We start from the raw sequence: 21,984 nt of genomic DNA on the forward strand, positions 1-21,984 counted from the left end.
ATTATTAATAGAGCGAAGCACTCACTGTCGTGCTTCTGTGTCTTAATCACGTGCTGTATGACAGATATTTTACCTAGAAGTGAACAAGCAAAAAGCTATTTTCTGATGTGATGTGCACTGTTTCTGACCTCAGTTTTCCCTATCTAGTACCCAGGTGATGTTACTAGGGAAATCCAAAATGGCAATCACCAGATACACAAAAATCTGCCCCTCTCAGTCACAGACATGCCAGACTCTGAAGCCTCCAATCACGTATCTCTGTCACAGACTACCAAGTATTTTTATATTCAATGCAGGACACCCTAAAATGTTTTAAGAATACTATAAAGAAGTTGCTATGTTAGCAGGCTACACGAGTTGGATGACTTTGAACACCACCTCTATAATATATGGGCATAAAATAGCAGGGTATTGATTTTCCAGCTCCATTCTACCAGCGCTGAGCATCCTGAGCCCACTCCAGAAGAACACTTAAAAACATTCTTAGTCATGCAAATAGGTTAGATGAAGCCAAGGTATGAGATCCATAACCTTGCCCCTTTCATAGCATAGAGAAAATTTGAGATGAGGAATCTGAAGACACCAGCATCAGCAAACACAGAACATGCATGGCTCCTCTCCCCCCAAATTCCCATATAAGCAGTGGGACAGAGTGCCCATACAAGCTGCTGACCCCTGGCTGACAGCCTGCTACTACCAGCTTTCCAGAAGAACCTAGAGACCTTGCTCAGCTCCGTTATCTGTGGCTTCATTGCTGGAGTAACACAACTGCCCAGCCTCATTATCTGGACATCCCTTTCTATATGTGAACGGCAGAAATCTCACGATCTTTTTTTTTTTTTTCCTTCCCTTTAACCACATGATCAGTAATGCAACATTTCATTAGGTAACCGTAATAATGCAATACTTGGTCAAAATTTGCACACCCCTCTGTAGCTACTCATTTTCCTGAGTTATTAAAAAATGCAGTTTAACTCTAAAACGAACAATTTTGAACACCAGTTCACCATCAATCTCTAGGTCAAGTTCAAATAACACGACTTTTGCTTTTTAATAAGTCAGCTTCCTTCTCCCAAGTTTTTTTTTTATTATTATTATTTTTTTATTTTTATTTTTATTTTTATTTTTTTTAAATCATCACATGGGCTCTAAGCTGTCTGCTCTAAACTAATCTCTAGAACCTGCAAATTGCAAATAAATAAAAACATCAAAAGGGATCTCCCACGTGCAGCTTCAATTGTGGGTATAGATCGAGGCATGACTTCACTGGTCAGCTACATAGATAAAGATGGTCAATGAAACAGGAAAATTGGGAAGGAAAAGGTGTTTGTGAACTGGTCTGGTGGCAGCTTCAGTCAGTGGCCTCAAAAAAAAAAAAAAGCTCTCAGTGACAAAGTCCTTGGCTTATGCTTCATCAGACATTTGAAGTAACTCACTTAGCTCAAAGGCAGTATCAACCAGCTACGTGAAAACTGTGTGTGCAGAAGAGGTGATATTCCTAAGGAAAAAAAACTGTCTTAAAAATACTGAGCAACTTTCAGAGGTCACTGAATGAAGGATAGAAAATCTACTTGCTTAAACTGCAGGTGTTTGCCAGTTTGCTCCATTAACAGCACCGTATGAAATCCTGAAACCATTAGTTTCATATTAAGAGTTTCAGATGCAATTTTCTGCGAAATGTTCCTTCACAGAACACACCAAAATTAGACGACATGGTTTCAATAAGAAACTGATCTTCAATGAACTGGAAATCTTCAGTTTGGTACAACTAACTTGGTATCTAAGAAACGTAAGGTCAAGTTTCATTAACAGAGGAAGGGACCTTATAAAGATACTAGACAATTTTTAGGAATTCAGCTGTTTTTCTTCAATAAGAACGACCTGTGAAACTTTACTAGCAAGATGCTAGTACAGAAAACACCAAGTGCCCTCCACCCATCTGATGACACACATTTTTCTACTTGGTTCCTGAGACCTCAACTAGTGGCGGCTCTCTTACCCTACAGGGTCTTACCCTACAGGGAAGACAACATATGGCTTATCAGCCATGGAACCTCTTCTGGTCCTCACCCCCCTGCCCCAAACCCACAAACTAATCCATTTTAACAGTAAAACATTTTAGCGGTATCTTTATAAATGTAGTTCCATTTTGCGTTGTGTTTTCTTCCTTCCTACAGAACTATGCTGAAAGCTTTTCTGCCTGGAAAACTCAACCTGTCCTTCACTGGTTCGCAGCATTCACTAGAAAGAAATTCACAAGGAGAAGTGGTTATCATTACGGTCACTGCAAAGACTTGCACCTTAACAACTCAAATCCTAGCCGGAGACCAACTTGAGACATGTAAAAGCAAAACCACTATGGTTAATAATAGATGAAAGTCTGCTCAAATGATGTATTCTGATGTCATCTGCAGTTATAAGAGCCTCATTTCACAGGCCAATCCCACGGCTAATAACCATTAATAAGGCAGTTTCCAGCGAGATACAGTTCGGTTACAACACAACAGTACTAGAAGTATTTCTATAAAGTTTGAAATGTTTTTAATATGTACATTCTTAGTAAATATTAAAGTAGTGCTCTTCTCTTGCACTTTGTTTCTTTAGACTTCTAAAAGGGCAGCAGAAATACAGTTTTCATCCCCCTCCGAACCAATGCACAGGTTGTTACCTTCGTAACACGCACATATGAATTCTGTACATCTTTCCCTCCCCACAAAAGAAAGCTATGCCATGACTACCCAATTACACATCATCACAAGTTTAAATTACGCATACAAATAATTCCAGAGTATTTAAAAAAAACAACATATCGGATTTATGAAACCATTCCATGCATTCAACAACAAATAAAAGAAAAAAAAAAGATTGTTAAATTTCTTTAAATAGCATTTTTCTCTACCCAAGTACCAAAGTCTGGATTCAGTGTATCGTTAAAAATAACCATTGCTTGACTCATAGAAACATGACAATACATAGATAACCACGTTTCTATTTATAGACAACACGCCATACTACCTCTTTAATGAAATGTCAAATAAAGCAAGGTTTGCTTTCTAAGACATTGAAACTGCACATTAAGAAAACAGTAAGAGGTGCTGCTAAAATGGGTAACATTTTGAAAGGAAGGCTATGTATTTATACGCTCCTGCTTGGGAGTAGCAGTTAATCAGCAGGGTTCCTGTGTTGGTAGCTAGTTTCTTTTTTCCAGAATGACAAACTTTCCAATAGCTACAGCTTAATAACCCCAAAATACCACCAATTTTATCCCAAAGAGATGAAAAGAATAAATTTATGCAGTGAAAACTCTTGGGGGCAGTCACCCTCATTGCATAAATGCTTCATTTTTTTTCCCCCCTACAAGAAAGGCCCATAGCTCAACATACAGGTTAGAAACACATTTTGGACGTACATTACAAACCTGAATTGAAAGTAAAATTCTTTTACTTTTGCCAAGAAAAGGATAAGTAAAATTAAAATATTATTTACATGCTTATAACTCTGTTTTGTAACATCCCATTTGAGTGTCTGCCTTAACATACTCCTTGAAAACTGTACTTCAGTTCTAAATTTAGCTCACGTGAATCCTGCCTGACAGGCATCGGTCCCAGGCATCATTCCCTCCCCGTAAATAAATCAGTACTGTCAATATGCTCAATTTATTTTGACATCATTTTAGAGCGTCACATGTTCCTGATATACAGGGATTAATACCTGTGCAAATTAGTATCCATTTATTAGGAAAGTTGTCCATTAGCAAGGTGCATCTTCAGTACAATTAAAGCCAGCTTGCTGCGTTAACTGTTCTTGCCCTGTAATCCTGTTGAACTGCACTTACGTACAGTAAAACAGTGAAAGATTGTTGATCAGTACCATGTGCCGCAGCTGTTAACAATTCCGTTTGTGCCACAAAACCAGATCATTTACAAAACATGTTGGCTCTTTAACAGTTTTACCAGGTGATGTTAATTACCATCCTTATCAAACAATTTTTTTGTAAAGACTATTTACAGTGTACATGGCTGAGCATGCACCTTACAGACAAACACATCTGTCAGTTTGATACCACATAATTACACAGTGCCTGAAAATGACAACACATCTTAAACACCATTTTAATTAACAGTTTCAAGCGGGAAATGTTCTTTAATTTTTTATTTTATTTTTATTTTTATTTTTTTTTTTTTACAACTGCTATACTTGCATGAATGTTTATTTTATTTTTTATAAAAACACTAACTCCTGTCCAGAAGTCTAGACACATTCTACATACTACAGGTTAAGGCAGTAAAAAAAATGTGTTCCTGATAACTGGTCTTGACAATGTCAATTAAAGCTGTCTGAAGCCACTCCAGTTCTCCAACAGATCACTGAAATCCCATATATTTTGTTGGGTGAAAAAAGTTCACCTTGTTTTCTTCGGAGTTTTAGTGACAGAGAACAAAACAGAATTGGGTATGGCAAATTAGAGAGCGTTAAGGGAAGGGAACATTTGATTTCAATTCACTGTATGAGCTTAAAAGTTAAAGGGGTGCAATTTTAGATGGGAGTCTGAATCAACCAAGAACTGTAGGGAATGAAGCAGAAAAACCAATTTTATGCACATTACTGCATTCTTAAAAATATATTGTTATCTTCAGCAATTCAAGTAAGGTAATAGACATTATCAAAAATAACTTCATGAACCATACTTAAGTTTCAAATCACATTCTCAAACTTTTAACCCAAAGCAGTTTTATTGTGTTAACTTCATATAATAAACCATGAAGGTCTGACTGTACAAATGGTTAATGATTTGCACTTGATTCCTGTAATAGCTAGCAGACTTGCTAACCAACGTACTGTAAAGATATGGCAGATTACGTGTTTTATCAAAGCACTTTGATTTAGGCATGAAACAAATTCAAATGGTTGACATTCTGTGCTTCTACTGCATCACTTAAAAGAGAGGCAAGAAACACCCATTATTATACAGACAAATATTTTACAGAAAACCCTTCCTTGAAATCAACCTTTTATCCGCAGCTGTAGATGAGAGTATAATCTGTTGTAAACAGGGCACTGTGTTGTAAAACCAGTTTTGTTTTTTTATTTTAAGATCTCTCTCCAAAAGTTGGAAAAACAGACTCTTCAGAATGTCTTTCAAATGTAGCATGTTCTGTTTTCTATATCATAAAGTTACTTTCCTTTGATTCCTTTTTTAAAGATGTTTGTGTTCACAGCAGTTCTGTTTTTAAAAATTGTTTGAAACTTATATAAAATTCTGTACATGTTCACAAATTATTGCATAAACAGCATAATCTTCATGACAGTATTCAGCAACACATGTCCATCTCAGGAAGTTCACGTTTCCCTTCTTGCTTTTTTCTTCTTTTTAACTTGTTTGGGGGATTCCCAGCTTTCTTCAGACTTTGCTAAAAACAAAGCATAACTACAGAGTTACAACTGAGGAAGTTTACACAGAACTGACTTTTAAAATCCTAAAGAGTACATTCCATAACACCATGAAGCTGTTCTTCAGCCAGCACAATTTTTGTAGACCTCCTGTTTACCTGTTTGTAACGAATAGACTAATCTGAAGTGCCTCTAAAACAAAGTTTGATAATTTCAACCTATTTTTCTTACACCATAAATAAAGTCATTCATTTTTGTTAATATAACAGCCAACAGCTGATAATGACCTTATTGCAGATAACTGAAAATAATATACTTGTACATAGGTTACATTATTTGTTCACTTGTATCAGATTACACCATTTTTAACCACTGAGTTACACTTACACATAAAAAGATTAATTTTTAAAATAATGAACTACATAAAGATGTAGTTACATGGCATCCAGAATTGAATAAAGAATCGCTATATTATTTGAAAAAATAGGATTGGCCTTAAAACGTGCTGGCTGCCAAAGGCAGTAAGTCAGGTAAAATATTTTATATGTTTAATATGAGATTCTCCCATTTTCCAAGGTGGGAATTAGTCACCAAAGCCTTTTTATTTTAGAACCAGAACAAAAAAAAGTTAATTGATATATTAAGTACATAGTTACGGCATGGAACTCCCATCCTGATGGGGAAGAGTACATTCAGATGTCTGTTAAGGTCTTGACAAGGACAAATGTTTTCAGTCATTCAAGCACATGAAGCTTGTTTTTCCTCACAGTGAAAGGACAGTTGCCAAAATACTATCATTTAGCTTTCATTTAAATAAGATCCCTCAATGAAATACAGAAGCATCTGATGTGCTACTCTGCATTCAAACCACATGACAAAGCATTCTGACTGTACATGCTCAATGGAAAAAAAAACCACCGCGCTGAATTCAGATAAAATTGTACCAAAATACTTACTCTGTGGAGGAGGCACACTGTTTTGCTTAATATTGGGACTAGAAACATCTGTCTCTTGCAGCATCTGTGGCACTTGGGAAGCGATCTTGTCGGAATCGCTCTCTGATACAATTACAGATGGCTCAGTAGAAACAGCAAGTGAAGGAGCCTCCTCAGGCTATTTGAAAAAAATAGGAAAAAAATTCCAAGAGTTCACTAAATCATATAACAGTAAGACATTCTTATACAGTTATTTTGGAACCATACTTAGCAGGTGCTGGGAAGATGGCACTGAAAAATTAAGCCAAAAGAACCTGCTAAAATTGTATTGAAAGCCACAAGACTGTGACTGCCATCTAGTGCCAAAACTTTTTAGTTGCATACAAGCAAAGTAGCCACGTAAACTAATTCACCTTAACACATAACATGCAGAGAAAGAGAATACAATCTGAAAGTCACTAAAATCTGAAAATGATTCTATAATATGCACTCTAGAATAGGTGGAAGACAATGACACATATGTATTTTGTTTCAAGGTAAAATGGCAAACTGATTAGGTCAAAATCTACAACTCAAAAAAGCTTTTATATGGTTCAGAAAGCATTTGCAGTTGTTCCTACCATGTGCTCGACTTAGTAGTTGCTCACATTCTGTGCTTACATTAGAACAGGTATTTGTGAGAGTAGTCAAAACTATTTCAGTGGAAACTACTGTAGGATGAACTACCAGGTGAAAGATAGTTTTAGTATCTTTCAATTATCTGTTCTATTTTGAAGATTCCTACTACAGAGATGAACTGTAACTGTAGCTTACTATGTAGCACTTACTAGAATGAAAGTACAGTAAAACACAAGTTGTAATGCAAGTAAAAAAAAAAATTAGTAGGAAAGTCAGAACAAAAAAAGAACTGTATGATCCCATAGCAGGCAACCTACTAACAAAAGGCTTCAGATAAGAGTACACTGGAAAAACAAGGCATCAGTCAAGAAACAAACCCAAAACTTTAGGATGTTATTTAGAATTCATGGCTGTAGTTGTCCTACAGTGGCAAGGATGCGAAACTAACAGAACCTAACAGTGATGACTACATCCATCCCGTGATGCAGATGTACACAGGTCCTAGGTTATAAGTTACCATCTTCTACTGTTGCCATCACTAACGTAAGCATCTCACAAAAATTTAGTCAAAACATACAATAAGGCAATATACATTTTAAAGCCATATAATACTGAGCAAGAAATTAAACAGTTTTAATAGTTTTAATTAGAAAAAAAAAATTAAAGTAGAAGTTCTCTATTGTGGGTAGAGAACTTTCCTGTGTTCTTACACAACTGAAATAAGTTTAATAAGAGAACTACTGGCATTATAATTAACATCACACTGCAAGTATGACATTTTTTTTTAATACTGTCTATGCTGATAAAATGAACTCCCGTATCGCAGGACTTCCAGGCTTTGCCAATTCTAATGTTGTCTAATTGTTGGCAACAACTAGCTACACATGAACATTAACCTCAACAAAAATCGACGTTGCCTCAAACAGAAAGAGGACTCAGGAAAGTTCTTAGTTGTGCAAGGTAACCAATTCAGTTTACTGGCATCACTCACAGTTTTTTTTAGGACAGGGTCACTCTCCATCCACATGTAAAAACTTGATTAAGATTTAAACATACATTCTAGTACAATTGTAAAATACAATTCCTGTACCTAAAGGGGGGCTACAAAAAAAGCTGGGGAAGGACTCTGTCCAGCACTGTAGTGACAGGACAAGGGGGAATGGCTTTAAACTAAAATAAAGGGCAGATTTAGATTAGTGATTCGGAAGAAAGTCTTCACTCAGAGGGTGGTGAGGCACTCAAATTTAATTTTTTCCTCATATTTGTTTTCATGTTTCAGAAACATTTGCTTAAGACTCAATTACCTAGCATGGAAACTTAGGTCATCCCTTTCAGGCATCAGTTGCAGTCCATTTCTAAAATGTTTTGGGACAGCCAATTCAGTATCAGAAAACATTTTGTACACGTGAAATTACAGTAAAGCCAAACCCGATAGCAAAGAGGCTTGAAAAAACAACTGATAAGCTATCTGCATTGTCAGATGTAACTATTCACAAATTGCCCTTTATGTTCACCAAGTTCAACTAACTTTCAGGGAATGTCAATAACAGTTATTTTTTTTTCCTCCTTTTCTTTTCTTTTGCCTCCACAACAAGTTTAATACAATATTTGATCTTGTTTCACAAAACTGCCACTGGCTGCAATGCAGCTACGTATAGGCACAACCTATACAAACACAACAAACTTAGAACTCACAGCAACAGGATTGCTCCAGTCTAAAAAATAATAATGCACAGTATAGGTCTACATCTGAGCTGGTGAATCAAACAGAATAGTTGATACCAACCTCGAATAAAAGTTGAAGTAAATCTAAACTGAATAATCATAGTAAAAGCTATACTTCGATGCAGAATATTTATAATAAGCTAAAACATGTCTGAATCTGTTTTTCACAGCATGTTCTCAATATACACTTTCTGTACTTTGGTGACCTGTAGCTTCTCAGAGAAGATTCCATTCTATTATTTTCATTGAAATTTTTTCTTTATGCAACCTTGTTATAACCTTGCTATCTTTATGTAACAAATGTTTAGTTATTGAAGTAAATTCTTCAATTCTGAGGTACTGTCTCACTGATATTGTTCATACTTTATGGAACAAAATCAACACCATTAGAAATATTTAATATTTTACTTCTCAAAGTGTGATACTTGTAGGACATTATCTAAAGAACCTATTTTGGAGAAAGACCAAAGAGAACCTGTATTTTCTATAGTACTTGTTTCAACTGAGAACTGAAATGAATGGTCAGTTTGTGAATTGTGAATTGGTTCAATAACATCAAAACATAATAAGTCAGTAACTCTTCATTCAGTTGCAATGAAACAGTAAGATATGCTAAGATATTAGTCTTGCACTCTTACCTATTTATTCTTAGGTTTCCAGATCTCAAAGTTTTAGAATTTATATATTCAAACAACAACAAAAAAATCCACAAACTTGGTCATGATGAAGATGATTAATGATTTAGCAAGTGCTGCTTTTTTTTTTTTTTTTTTTTTTAAGAGTGGAAGCCCTTTTTAAAAACTCAAAACTGACCTGTATTTAAAATTCAACTTCTTGATCACCTTCAAATTAAACATAACCTGAAGTATATCCCTATTGTAACATTACAAACTAATGTTTCAGTACATCTTGAGCATTTTTAAATGGAAATTAATAAATACAGCTTTATAACCCTACCTTAGCTGGTTCACTAGTACTTATGGTCTTCAGAGAAAAAGCTATTTCCTGCTGTGGTTGAGCTTTTGAGGTATCCTCTTGAAATTCCTCTCCAGCTTCTCTATCCAGTTCTTCAGTGTCCTACAAAATTGGGGAAAAAATTAGGAGCCTGTATGTGCAGTAAAGTTCCACTGTTTCTCCCTGCGCATCAGTTTAGTTGCCACGATTATCTCCAATAACTAAGAAAACCTAAAAAAGATTAAAGTAGTTGACTAATATTTGCTTAACACATGGAAGTTTCAGGTATTAACTTGTATAGCTTTCTTTCATGTATTATGCTTTAACAATATTTTGCAACTCAGTGCAGTTTGCAGTGATGCCTGTAAAATAAACATATCTATGTACAAACTGAAAACAATTCCTAAGTTTCCAAGCCTCAACCTTTACTCCTTAAGCACTAATGTTGAACAGTTTTCCTTTTACATGAGGAATTACAGTAGTCAAATTTATTTAAAGCACTAAGGTGAACAGTAAGTAGAACACAAATCTCCAGTTTTAAACTGGAAGTACTTTCTCAAAACATTCCTTCCTTCCTTCTTTTCCCTGAAACCTTGTGAAAAATGCAGTCAAAGCCAGTTGACTCCTACCAGGTAAGAAAATATCCTGTCTTACATTTAGCTCTGATGGTAGCTTCTGCTGCCTAAAGTCAACAAACACGACGTGAACACTTAGACTATACTGTTTAAATTATACTTCTCATCAACGAACACATTCAACTTTCAGAGTTTAAATATATAAATTTTAAGTGACTTTGAAGAAGAACTAGCAAGTTAAATCACTAAACTTACTATTCTATCTTGAAGATCCATGCAAAACAATGAAAATGCTGTTAACCATTTCATACTAATCATGACTTATGTCTAGAGTTATTGCAGATACCAGAACATCACAGATTTCAAATCATAGGAAAGCTTCCTACTATCCTTTTTATTTTTAACCTCAAAAGAAATGTTGCAAATTGACACAAATCAACCATCTCTACTTACACAATATTAAAGCAACTCTACTTGACAGTAATTTTATCTTTTACAATTAAAAAAAGCAGAAAATCCAAAGTAATTACGACTGAAGTAATGCTTTCCTCCTCCTCCTTTATGAATGTCTGTCACCACAGGCAGAAGCAGGATGTATTCTGAGTATGAGCTGTCAAAAGATTTTTTCCTATTTAGAAAGTACTTGTTTTCATCTATTCAAATACGTTCCAATTGCCAAGTGGAATCTGATTTTGCCTTTTTTTTTTTCCCTTTTTACAACAAATGTGTTTCGATGTAATTTTTCAAAAAGAATTTAAAAATATCACATGCAACTCCAGCCATCCTCAGTTTGCAAACAGTATCCATCTCATTCAAATCTGACTCACATAGGATAGCTGTACTTGTGGAGTTAAAGTCGTAGGTACTTAATATTTCACATAAACTACAGAAGAACTTTAGAAAACCACTATATCCTAGTAGAACTGCATTTCTAGAACACCTAGAAAGGGAGTTTCAATTTCTCTTGTTCTCCTAGGTAGCTATGCACACAAGGCAGCTGTCTTTCGAAACAGGAACAGAGAGCTTCCCACGCAGAGGAAAGTCCCTGTAGAAGCATCCCTATGGTACAGAATCTTGCTTTGAAAGAAAATATTTCAAAGTTAAGTATTTTCTATATATTTCATGTTTTCCAGAAATCCAGCAGAACTACCCTATATTCAATCATAGAATCATAGAATCATAGAATATCCTGAGTTGGAAGGGACCCTTAAGGATCATCAAGTCCAACTCTTGACACCGCACAGGTCTACCCAAGTTCAGACCATGTGACTAAGTGCACAGTCCAATCTCTTCTTAAATTCAGTCAGGCTCGGTGCAGTGACCACTTCCCTGGGGAGCCTGTTCCAGTGTGCAACCACTCTCTCTGTGAAGAACCCCTTCCTGATGTCCAGCCTAAACTTCCCCTGCCTCAGCTTAACCCCGTTCCCGCGGGTCCTGTCGCTGGTGTTAATGGAGAAAAGGTCTCCTGCCTCTCGACACCCCCTTACGAGGAAGTTGTAGACTGCGATGAGGTCTCCCCTCAGCCTCCTCTTCTCCAGGCTGAACAGGCCCAGTGCCCTCAGCCGTTCCTCGTACGTCTTCCCCTCCAGGCCTTTCACCATCTTCGTAGCCCTCCTCTGGACACTCTCCAACAGTTTCATGTCCTTTTTACACTGTGGTGCCCAGAACTGCACACAGTACTCGAGGTGAGGCCGCACCAGCGCAGAGTAGAGCGGGACAATCACCTCCCTTGACCTACTAGCGTTGCCGTGCTTGATGCACCCCAGGACACGGTTGGCCCTCCTGGCTGCCAGGGCACACTGCTGGCTCATATTCAACTTGTTGTCTACCACGACCCCCAGATCCCTCTCTTCTAGGCTGCTCTCCAGCGTCTCATCGCCCAGTCTGTACATGCAGCCAGGGTTTCCCCGTCCCAGGTGCAGGACCCGGCACTTGCTCTTATTGAACTTCATGCAGTTGGCGATCGCCCAATCAATCAGAGAATCATTTAAATTAAAGGAAATATTAATAAGGGAATCCTTCATACATTTACCTCAACTTGTAAAAACAGTAGTGGACCTTACAATAACGAAATGAATTTTACATTTCCCCTAAATAATTTTGCTTAAGTCACAAAAGTAAGTTGATTCTGTGAATTCCTCATAAATTTATTTTCAGACAGATCTTGCTCCATTTACCTGTGAAGGAGAGTTAGCTTCTTCACCCTGCTTCTTCTTTTTCTTCTTCTTTTTCTTGGACTTCCCACTTGTTGAACTCTGAAGAATTGGCTCTGCTTTTTCTCTTTCATTATCTGAAGCCTTAAATATGGAAATAAAAGATATTAAACATTTAAGATGACAATGAAACACGCTTCCTATAAACTAAACATAAAATACTAACTATCAGGGATTTAATGGCATATAAAAGGAAGTGAACACAATCTTATCTGTTCAGTTCACTTTGGATAGGCTATGTTCTTTACACACACTCTGGAAACAAAGTACAGGAGTTGGGAAATGAAAAACACAAGACAATGTACACAGAAATGTTGCTTTTTGCACACACAAATATTGTTGAGTAGCGTTTATGAGGAGAGATCCAAATCCTCTGTTAGTACACAATAAAAGATAACACCTTACAGTATGGTGAAACAAGATCTGACATGGAGCTAACAGGCTTCTGTTTTCCCCTATAACAACATCCAGCACCACACGTTAACAAAATGCTGCTGCTCTTATCAGCATAAAGGCAATGAGAGATTACCTTAATCGTCACCCTTAAGTTACTTTAAGAAACGGCAGCGGTAAGGGCAAAGTCTTGGATCTAAAGGGGAAAATATCACCTTTTACCTTCTGAACATCAGATAATGCCTCTTCAGGTTGTGGAACGGAAACAACTTTTTCTTCATCTACCCAGTTTCCCCACTCTTCTGCAGGGGCATTCCAATCAGAGCTAGGATCAGCAGAAGAAAGTCCATCTACAAAAATGGAAGAGATTTTCAGGAATGTCACCTTACTTTACAGGTACTCTTTAACAGTTGAAAAATGAAAATAATTACTATGCAGAAAGCCACCTTTGATACCAAGATACAAACAGGTGTTTCCTGTATTTCTGAAAAATGTAAATACCTTAATGATAAGATGAAGACTTTGGTAAGTAATGAGTCAGTTTTAATTATTTTACAAAGCAATAGGATTACAAACTAGTCACAGCAGCAGCTAGCCACATGCAATTGCTTTGGGATACTTTTATGAACTATGTAAAGAGCAACAAAGTTAAGGGTTGTTCTTCATCTCAAGTCTTTTTCCTGGTTTGTGAAGACATTAGGATGAACTGTGAATAATACTGATGCTTAGTAAGGATCCTTTACAAGTGTCATATCTGAGAAATATAAATCTCATTGAGCCAGATGTCATCTTGTAACACAGACATTCTTTAATACCATATTTTTCCCAAGCTTTTAAGTCCCTACTCTATTTTGCTAGTATTGTCCTTTTGCAATGACGTGTTTATGCTGTGATGGGGAATGACAGTGTCAATTATATAAAAGTTAAAAATGCTAGAAGGGAAGCCCTACAGTTTAGCAGAAACTTACAGCAAGTTGATTTCACAAGGTGTTCGGTTTTAAAAGATGATATAAACACAAAGTGAAAGACTACCAAAAATATTTTCTTTTACCTTTTGCCTATGCCAAATTGATGGCAAAGGTGCAAACTTGCTTTGCCAACTATGGAAGCATTCAATTTAAACATTTAAAAACTTACACCCAAAGGAAAAGCAATGATAAAGCTAATTACATTTACTAGCAAACACTGTAGTTTGCCAGTACACAAGAATTTTAAGATTACCTAGAAAACTTTTTCATCTTGTCTTCTTGTAAAAATATTACCTCAACTTACACGGTATATTACATACATATTGCATACTTGGAACATTATACACTAGAATCAGCTGATTTGAAAAAAATTACTACTGTGTAACACTCAATAAGCTTATTATCTATTGCCCTGTCACTAGTTCCTTTAAGAAAATTCCACTCTTCTAAATATAAAATTCATAGCATTTGCACATACAGTTAATTCCCATGCACTGAACCTGTTATATCAGTAAGGTATATCTGTATATCACTTAAGGGAAGTTCAAGCCTATTTCCCCCTTCTCATAGATACCAAGTAATGGAGGTGCACTAATGAAAAAAATGACTTGATTAACAGAAGCTGTAGATACAGACATTCTATGCTCAGAAACGTGAATAAATTATGCTCTTATAATGGAAAACTGATCAATTCCAAACCATTAACCGAAAATGTGCTTCCCTTATTCTTAAGCCAGATAAAAGAATTTTTATATAAACTGGTATTAGAATGATCATGACAAAAAATGATGGAGTCAATGATTGTATCAGTCCATTCTAATCCTACAGTCATTAAATAAGACACAGTTCTTAGAAGGTAATATACATGTATACGGCAGCCTTGCCGGTCACTTTGTTGACCAAGTTTTTAAGCCAATGAGCTAATGAAACTACATTGTTTATTTCGGAAAAAAAAAAACCACAAAACAAAACATCTTTATTCAGTCAAATATACGAATATCAACCACAAGGCAATTCAAAAAGTGGACTTAAGGCTGTAAGCTTTCTTCACAGGTACAGTTTCCCTGGTAGGTATTTAGGTAAGTCTGTAACATCACTACAGTACTAACAGCCCTTGTTTAGATTTTTGACTCTGCTAAGAACAAATATATTCTGAAATCAGCAAGTAGGGGAAAGGGGAAAATAAACACCAAGATTACTACAACTCCCAAGTAACTTCATTGATCTCTAGCCTGCATATGCTTTTCATATACACCAAATTCCCTAGTACTTGCTAAACAAGGAAGTAAGACTGAATGCAGGAGTCTTAATGTGATGTTTTCAGTAAGATACAAGCATGTAAAGGCAAACTCAGTTAGATACAATCTGCTAATACCAACATAACTTCTGCAGATTTGCAGTAGATTTTTTATCATTTGTAGTAAATTAAGACTGTTGCTAAATAAAACACATGATAATTAAAACAGTCAGAACTACACTAAAATGCATGAGCTTTCACTTCTGTGTTTCAATATCAAGTATTTTGCCTAAGAAACAGTTGTTATCATTCACCAAAAATACTTTTTCCTGCTTTCCTCAAACTGATACTTATCTTTACAGAAGCGAAACATTTCAGTTTTTGTCTTCATATGCTCACAACTGGTTAATGCAAATAGCTCAAATAATTATGCTTTAAAGTGATGTTAATTGCAATTTTTGTTAATGAACATTTTAGAGGAACATACTTAACCCAGACCATTCGTCATCAACAGGGGGTTGAGCGTGACTTAAATCCCACTGAAAATCGGAAGTACCAGCCTGAGAAACTGGCTCACTATTGGATCCTGCAAGGGAATAAATGAAATTGTACTTGTAAGTTACAAGCTTCCTCAGTTTTCTTAAGTAATAAATTCAAAGCAAAATAGCAATGGCCCAAGGAAAAAAAAAAAGTCTGGTTCTAAAGACTGCACAGTACAGCAAAACTAACAAGCTCTTCAAAGTGAGGTTTATTCAGAAAATAAGGGAACTGAAAAAGGAAGACAAAGTTAACAGTAGAAAATGAAAAAATAAAGGTAATGCAGATTAACAACATTCCACAAGACTTACAGCAGTCTCCTCTAACTGGAAAACAATGAAAATTTATGGGTGATAAAATTATTCACCATGTGTAAGTAAAAACTCTTATACTTATCAGCTTAGAAGACTACTAGAAAGAAACTTGATTATATCACAGATATAACAATTAAATTATTTACTACTAAGTGAATTTTATGCTCGTCATTTGGACTCAGCACACAATCAAGCAGAAATCTTATTGATTTAGCTTTTGATTATCATCTTAAAAGTTACTTTGTTGCATTATTTGAGCATAACAACAACCAGTTTAAGTAAAAAGTTCCAGGAACATAAAAGCAGCATGATGAACAACAGTAAAGCCTAATTCCAGCTATGATAGTAAAAAGTGTTAGACATCTAACATCATTATTTTAAGAAAAATAAGGAATCAGCAAAGAAAATTTCAGAAAAAAACTCCAAAAAGCTCATTTGTGGGACTGAAAGAAATTAACATACTGCTTTATGAGACATTTCTGAAAAGAAGTTTAACTAAGACCATAGATAGCTAACTGGTTCTCCCTAATTTATAAATGCCTCTGCAAAAAAATCTCTCAAATGACAGGAATATTAACACATTCTCAATCTTTTACTAACTAGCCATTATAGTAAGCAGTAAATATTTACTAATGTGGCTTTTGTGCATCAAAGACTATAAATATACTTCACTGTCTTCATGCTTCTCTCTGAATTCAAGTTGGAATGATGGTATTGCACATTGAATCTCAGATCAATCTTTCCCACTTTATTAACTAAGTTTTCTTAAGTTTCAGTCTGGCAACTGAACTTAAATTCAAGTGGATCCCTCCGGGAAATCCAATTTCATTAACATTTTTTGTACAATTACCTTTTTTTTTTTCCTTAAGATAAGTTGTCATTAAGTGAGCTATTCTTTGGAGAGCCTGGTGAATTAGACCTTGGCATTTATAACTTCTTTGTTATACTGGCACAGATGCGCACAGAGAATGAAGCGCTTGTGAGCTATAGGACAATGAATGCTAGTTTCACAGTTGGAAGACCACAAACTGCAATACCAGTAAACATAGCTTAATGCATAAGCACTTGGCTAGCTACTTGCTAGAAGAAAATAGACATGCCAAGATCTTTAGATGGGGAGCAAATAAGCAAGAGAAGAAAACCTGACCCCTTTATTAAATAATCACTGTAGCACTTATGTCAGTAGTTTAACATACAAGATCTGTTAGGAAGCCAGGTTTGTGTTCTACAGCAATTTCACCCTTCAAAACAAGATGACCCTGGAGTTCAGCTTTCCTACCCATCCTAGAAAACCTCAGGACTTCAACTCCTGCCTACATAACACATTTTGAAAGTAGTGCTTCAGATCCTTGAAGGGAAAAAAGAACTCCAATCAACAAACAACAAAACCCCTGAAAGTTCAGGGTAAAAACTGTTTTCCTATGCCAATCGTTTAGATTAAACACAGAAACAAGCAGAAATACCTCATTGATTTAGCTTTTGATTATCAATTTCAAAGTTACCTTATTGCATTATTTTAGCACAACAGCAAAAAGCTTGGCAGACTTTCACAAAACAGCTCTTCTACTTGTTTACAGTTACCACTACTATTTTCAAAGGACAAATGATGGAAATAACACCTGGCAAGTCTGTTTCTACCTGTTATAGGAGAAAAGAGCCAAAAATCTTTGGAAGGGCATACATACCAGAAACTCCAGGAGTTAATCCAAAAGAAGAAAAAGAAGTAGAATTTGGTTCAGAGGTATTAATCCGTGCATCCACATTCCAAGCAGCTGTGGGGGAAGGGAAAAAAAGAAAGAAAAAGCAAAGCTTCAGACTGCTGGCAATGTTGAAAAAGTTAGCTATTTAATGACGAATAGGGTCAGTAAAACAGAGGAAGTTCCAGCCATGTTAACATTCCATACAGCTGAGAGCAGTGTTTGCCTTATTACATGAGACAATCAGCACTGACAAAGGTGTGAATGTCTGAACATTTAGCTTGAAATCATTTTCAGACTACGATCTTTCTCCCTCTACCACTATTTCTATACGGAATATTAGATTTTCTTCTATATATAAACTTTTCCTTTGTGAGTACATTGAGTTTTGACACCCATATTAGTGTATTTTCCCCCCTATTAACAAGACTGGAGTTATGAAAAAGCCTATTTGTTAGCTCTGTAGATGACACCTAGCTTCAAGCAAATTGCTTTTATGTTAAGAACAGAACTGAGTTCTGAACAATTTTTGACAAATAGGAGATGCTGATTAAGAGTTACAACATACTTAACTCTGTGAAGTGGAAAGTAGAAAACAAGACAAAATAACCAGTGGCATAAATGTGTCAAAAAGAAGCAGCTGGTTAGAATGCAATTATATGATTAGAAGGAGAAACTACTAGGAGTTATAATGAGCTACAAAGAGAACCTCAGGAGGTCCCTAATACATCCTCCTCTCCTCAACTCACAGTCAGCTCTGAGGTCAGACCAGGCTGCACAGTGTTTTTTATCCAGTTGAATCTTAGAAGTCTCCTAGGATGAAGACTGGTTACCCACAAAGGTTGTGAGTTTGCGATGCCTGACTGTCCTTGTGAAGAAAAAGTTTCTGTTTATACCCAGTCTGAACCTCCTGTTTCAATTTATGTCTGTTGTCTTCCTACCACACACCACTGTGAAGAGCCTGTCTCTGCCTTCCCAGGAACACCTCACAGGTTCTGGCAGGGAGCTGTCAGGTTCTCCTGAAGTCTTCTGTTCCCCAAGCTTGACAGACCCCATTCCCTTAGCCTCTCCTTCCAGGGCTCCAACAACTGACCATTTCTAAGGCTCTTTGCTGAATTTGCTCCAGCTGATCAACATCCTTTCTGTATAGGGTGCCCCAAAACTGGGCATAGTACTCCAGATACAGTCCAAGAAGTGCTTAGTAGAGTGCATAATCACTGCCACAATCCACTGACTCCTGTTAATGCAGCCCAGAACATTGTTGGTGTCCTCTGCTGCCAGGGCCTTTGGCTGGCTCATGTCCACCTCAGTTTCCACCAGGATGCCCTTCCCACAGAGCTCCTCTCCAGCTAGCCTAACTTTGATACAAACCATCCTAATTTTGATAGAAAAATGCTAAGAGAGACAGCATTGAAAACATTACTGAAGTTATGGATGGTAAAAATATACCCTCTGCTCATCCACAATCTGGTCACTTAACCAGAAGCTGATCAGTCTGGTCATGCGTGACTTGTTCTCAGCAACAAAACAAGAGCAAGCTGTTTAGTTGCTAAGAAATACCACATCAGAATATAAAGCAGAGAATATGGAAAAATAAAAAAACAGAAACAACAACAAAAACACTTGCTTCTTCTCAGTAATAAAAAGCTTTCAATGGAATACCAGGTCCAGTTTCTGGCACCACAATCCAAGAAAAGTGGGACAAATTAAACAAGTCTAGACAAAAGCAGCATTTCTGACTATAGCAGAACATTGCTTTCCACAAAAGACCATGATCATTTAGACTGAGCAATGGAAAGGGCAATATTACAGTATCTACTAATAAGGTTGTTGCACAGACAAATGAAAATTTCATCATTTATCTGGACAATATAAGCAAAAAAAGCTAAAAATTGTACTGGCAAAAACTAAAAAAAATTCTTATGAGAAAAAAAACAGTAAAAACGCTAAAAAGAGTAAAAACAGTAAAAAGAGACTGTCACAAGAGCCGAGCAGTCTTCATTCCTGAAGCCTAAACAGATGTCTGTCAATACAACACAGCTGATTTGATCATGTATCAACCGAACAGACTTATAACCTGGGTTCTAAGAAATATGTCAAAAAAGAAAAAAAAATATATATATACTTCAGTGACTTAACATACACCTTCAGAATTTTAGAAAAGTGATAAAAAAAAATTGGTTCCCTTACAGAAATCATTTTATTTCAGATGAAAACTGAAAACCCCATTAAACTAATGAGAAACATAGACGATAAGCCATCAGAACTTGCAATAAACAGAAAATGCTTAGTTCACATTTCACTAGACCATTCCAAGATTTTTTTTTGAACACATAAACAAAGCTATTCCAGAGATTCAGTACCAAAAATTATGTAGAAATGCTTAAGTGAAGCAAATTTTTCTCAAAATAGCTTACCAATAGGAGTGAACAAAGAACGCTCTTTCCAGGGCCTGCCCACCAGGGTTACGCCCCAGTCCTTTCCATTCCCATTAGCATCTCCAGCGTCTTGGCCCCAAGCCGATGTCTCAGTCTTCCTCTTCCCAGCTGTAGCTGAGGAAACAGACGTCCATTTCTCCTCCCCTACACCAATCTGTGAGGAGATTTTTACAGACTTCTCATTCCAGCTTCCACCATTTACTGTATGGCTTTCACTCAATCCTGTAGAAACTTGAACATAAGAATAATGAAACGTTACATAAAATACTAATTGGATGAAGAATTAAAATCTTACACGCGCATACACTTAGCAATAAAAAAAGAACAAATGAACAACAGCTTTGCTACACCAGGGTGATATAGAAGAGCTGCTGCTCTGTCTCAGCTGATTTTCCAGTTCAGATGATACACACCATCTGTCAACTAACTTGAAGAGTGAGGGGAAAAAACAGCACCAAACTGCACCCTTCTTCCTGTGTCCCTTTCTTTATAAGACTTTTATCTTGCTTCATCGGTGCCTCTAGATTAAAAAACAAGGCAATTTCTCTGTCAGTCTATGGTGATGCAATGGCTTGTGGAGAGCCCGATGTATTGAATGGAGAACAATTTCTGTTTTGTAACTATGGTGGCATACAATAGTCCTCTAAGCACTAAGTAGAAGAAATGACATGTAGAAAATGCTTCCCAAGTGCTACATGGAATTTACTAGGCACACAGCTATCATTAACTACAGAGACCAAACTTGGGAAGGGGGGGGGGGGAGGAACAAACAAAAAACCCCATGGCAAGCTCTCAAAATAATTCATAAGCAATGTATTTTACATTATACTACGGTAAGAGACCACAAATCTTTATCTGTAGTCTACATTGCTGAGGAACTACTAGTCAGAGCAAGTTTAATACACACTTTCAAAGGACTCAGTACTCCACCAAGACAAAGACCATTATAAATTTTCTTTTCTTTTAACGTCCCCATAAAACAAAGGCTAACGATCCCCTGGCACACCCAACGTGACCTATATATGACACGCCTTTCTCAAAGGGCCCTGCATATCAAATCTTTTTTTTCTTTTAATACATTGTAAACAACAAAAAAGCTGCATTTGACAAATGATTAAGTATCTACCTATCATGAGTGTTACACTTAAATAAATACTCAGCTAAAAAATGACACATAATTAAGTCAGAATCATATGTCCACAAAAACTACAGATGAAATGTTGTTATTTCATAAATGAATTCCACTCAGGCAGCATGAACATACCAAATTCAAGGCAGCCTCACTTGCAGAGAAATGATTTGCTGAGATACGCCTACATGTTCCTAGATTAATCCTATTTCCAAACACAGCCAGCTGTAATGTAACAACCCCTGTACCTAAAAACACCCTCCTTTCTCTCACAACTCTAGAGATGCTACACTGCGTCAATTTCTGTCCTCTGTGGGTAACATGTCCTCTTAGGGGATGGCAACAACAAAACCAGCAAACACAGAAACTGTTAGTGTAGCTGGTAGAACAACTCTTTGGAAATCTTGCAAGAAGACAGCTGAAGTCCTGGAGCAAAAGCTTGATTATTCTGTTTAATAAACCACTCTTCCAGAAACTTTTCATAGAAAGGGCTGAAAACTTAAGGTTGCAGTGGATCTCTGGAAGCAACCTACTTCCACCTTCTGCTAACTTCCACACAGCTTACTTAAAAATTGTGTCACATTACTCAGTCTTTATGATTACCAGAACTTGAGAGTTCAAAGACTCTCTGGGCAACCGTGTAAAGAGCTTCCTTGGTGACGCCCAAACAGGATTTCCCTTAGTGCAACTTAATCACTGCCTCCTATCCTATCATTATGCATCTCTGAAGTACATGGCTCCTTCTCTCTATGCTGTGGTCCAGAAAGTTAGCGTGTGAATCAAAGCTCTCAAAAACTGGCAGTGATGCATTTTCTGGACCTGGGTGCTTTTAATAACTCATTTGTTGACTTGTTTAAATG

At 36.5% G+C, this 21,984-nt stretch overlaps 1 protein-coding gene across 2 annotated transcripts in view; it reads right to left on the reverse strand.

Annotated features, from left to right (window-relative positions):
* Positions 1-4,137: 4,137 nt before the first annotated feature.
* The window catches only part of MTDH (metadherin), a 31,827-nt gene continuing 13,980 nt past the window's right edge, over positions 4,138-21,984 (reverse strand). Inside the window, exons 6-13 of one of the 2 annotated variants that reach the window (XM_038174334.2) lie at positions 19,975-20,226; positions 17,546-17,632; positions 15,497-15,595; positions 13,027-13,154; positions 12,376-12,495; positions 9,627-9,746; positions 6,348-6,504; positions 4,138-5,411 (exon numbers count right to left, since the gene is read on the reverse strand). In XM_038174334.2, the coding sequence (XP_038030262.2) occupies positions 5,341-5,411; positions 6,348-6,504; positions 9,627-9,746; positions 12,376-12,495; positions 13,027-13,154; positions 15,497-15,595; positions 17,546-17,632; positions 19,975-20,226 (1,034 nt within the window). In that variant the 3' untranslated portion in view covers positions 4,138-5,340. The remainder of the gene's footprint in view (positions 5,412-6,347; positions 6,505-9,626; positions 9,747-12,375; positions 12,496-13,026; positions 13,155-15,496; positions 15,596-17,545; positions 17,633-19,974; positions 20,227-21,984) is intronic. The other variant, XM_038174335.2, reaches the window with a different exon arrangement.

The sequence above is a fragment of the Anas platyrhynchos genome, chromosome 2, assembly GCF_047663525.1.
Source record: "Anas platyrhynchos isolate ZD024472 breed Pekin duck chromosome 2, IASCAAS_PekinDuck_T2T, whole genome shotgun sequence".
NCBI classification, from domain to species: domain Eukaryota; kingdom Metazoa; phylum Chordata; class Aves; order Anseriformes; family Anatidae; genus Anas; species Anas platyrhynchos.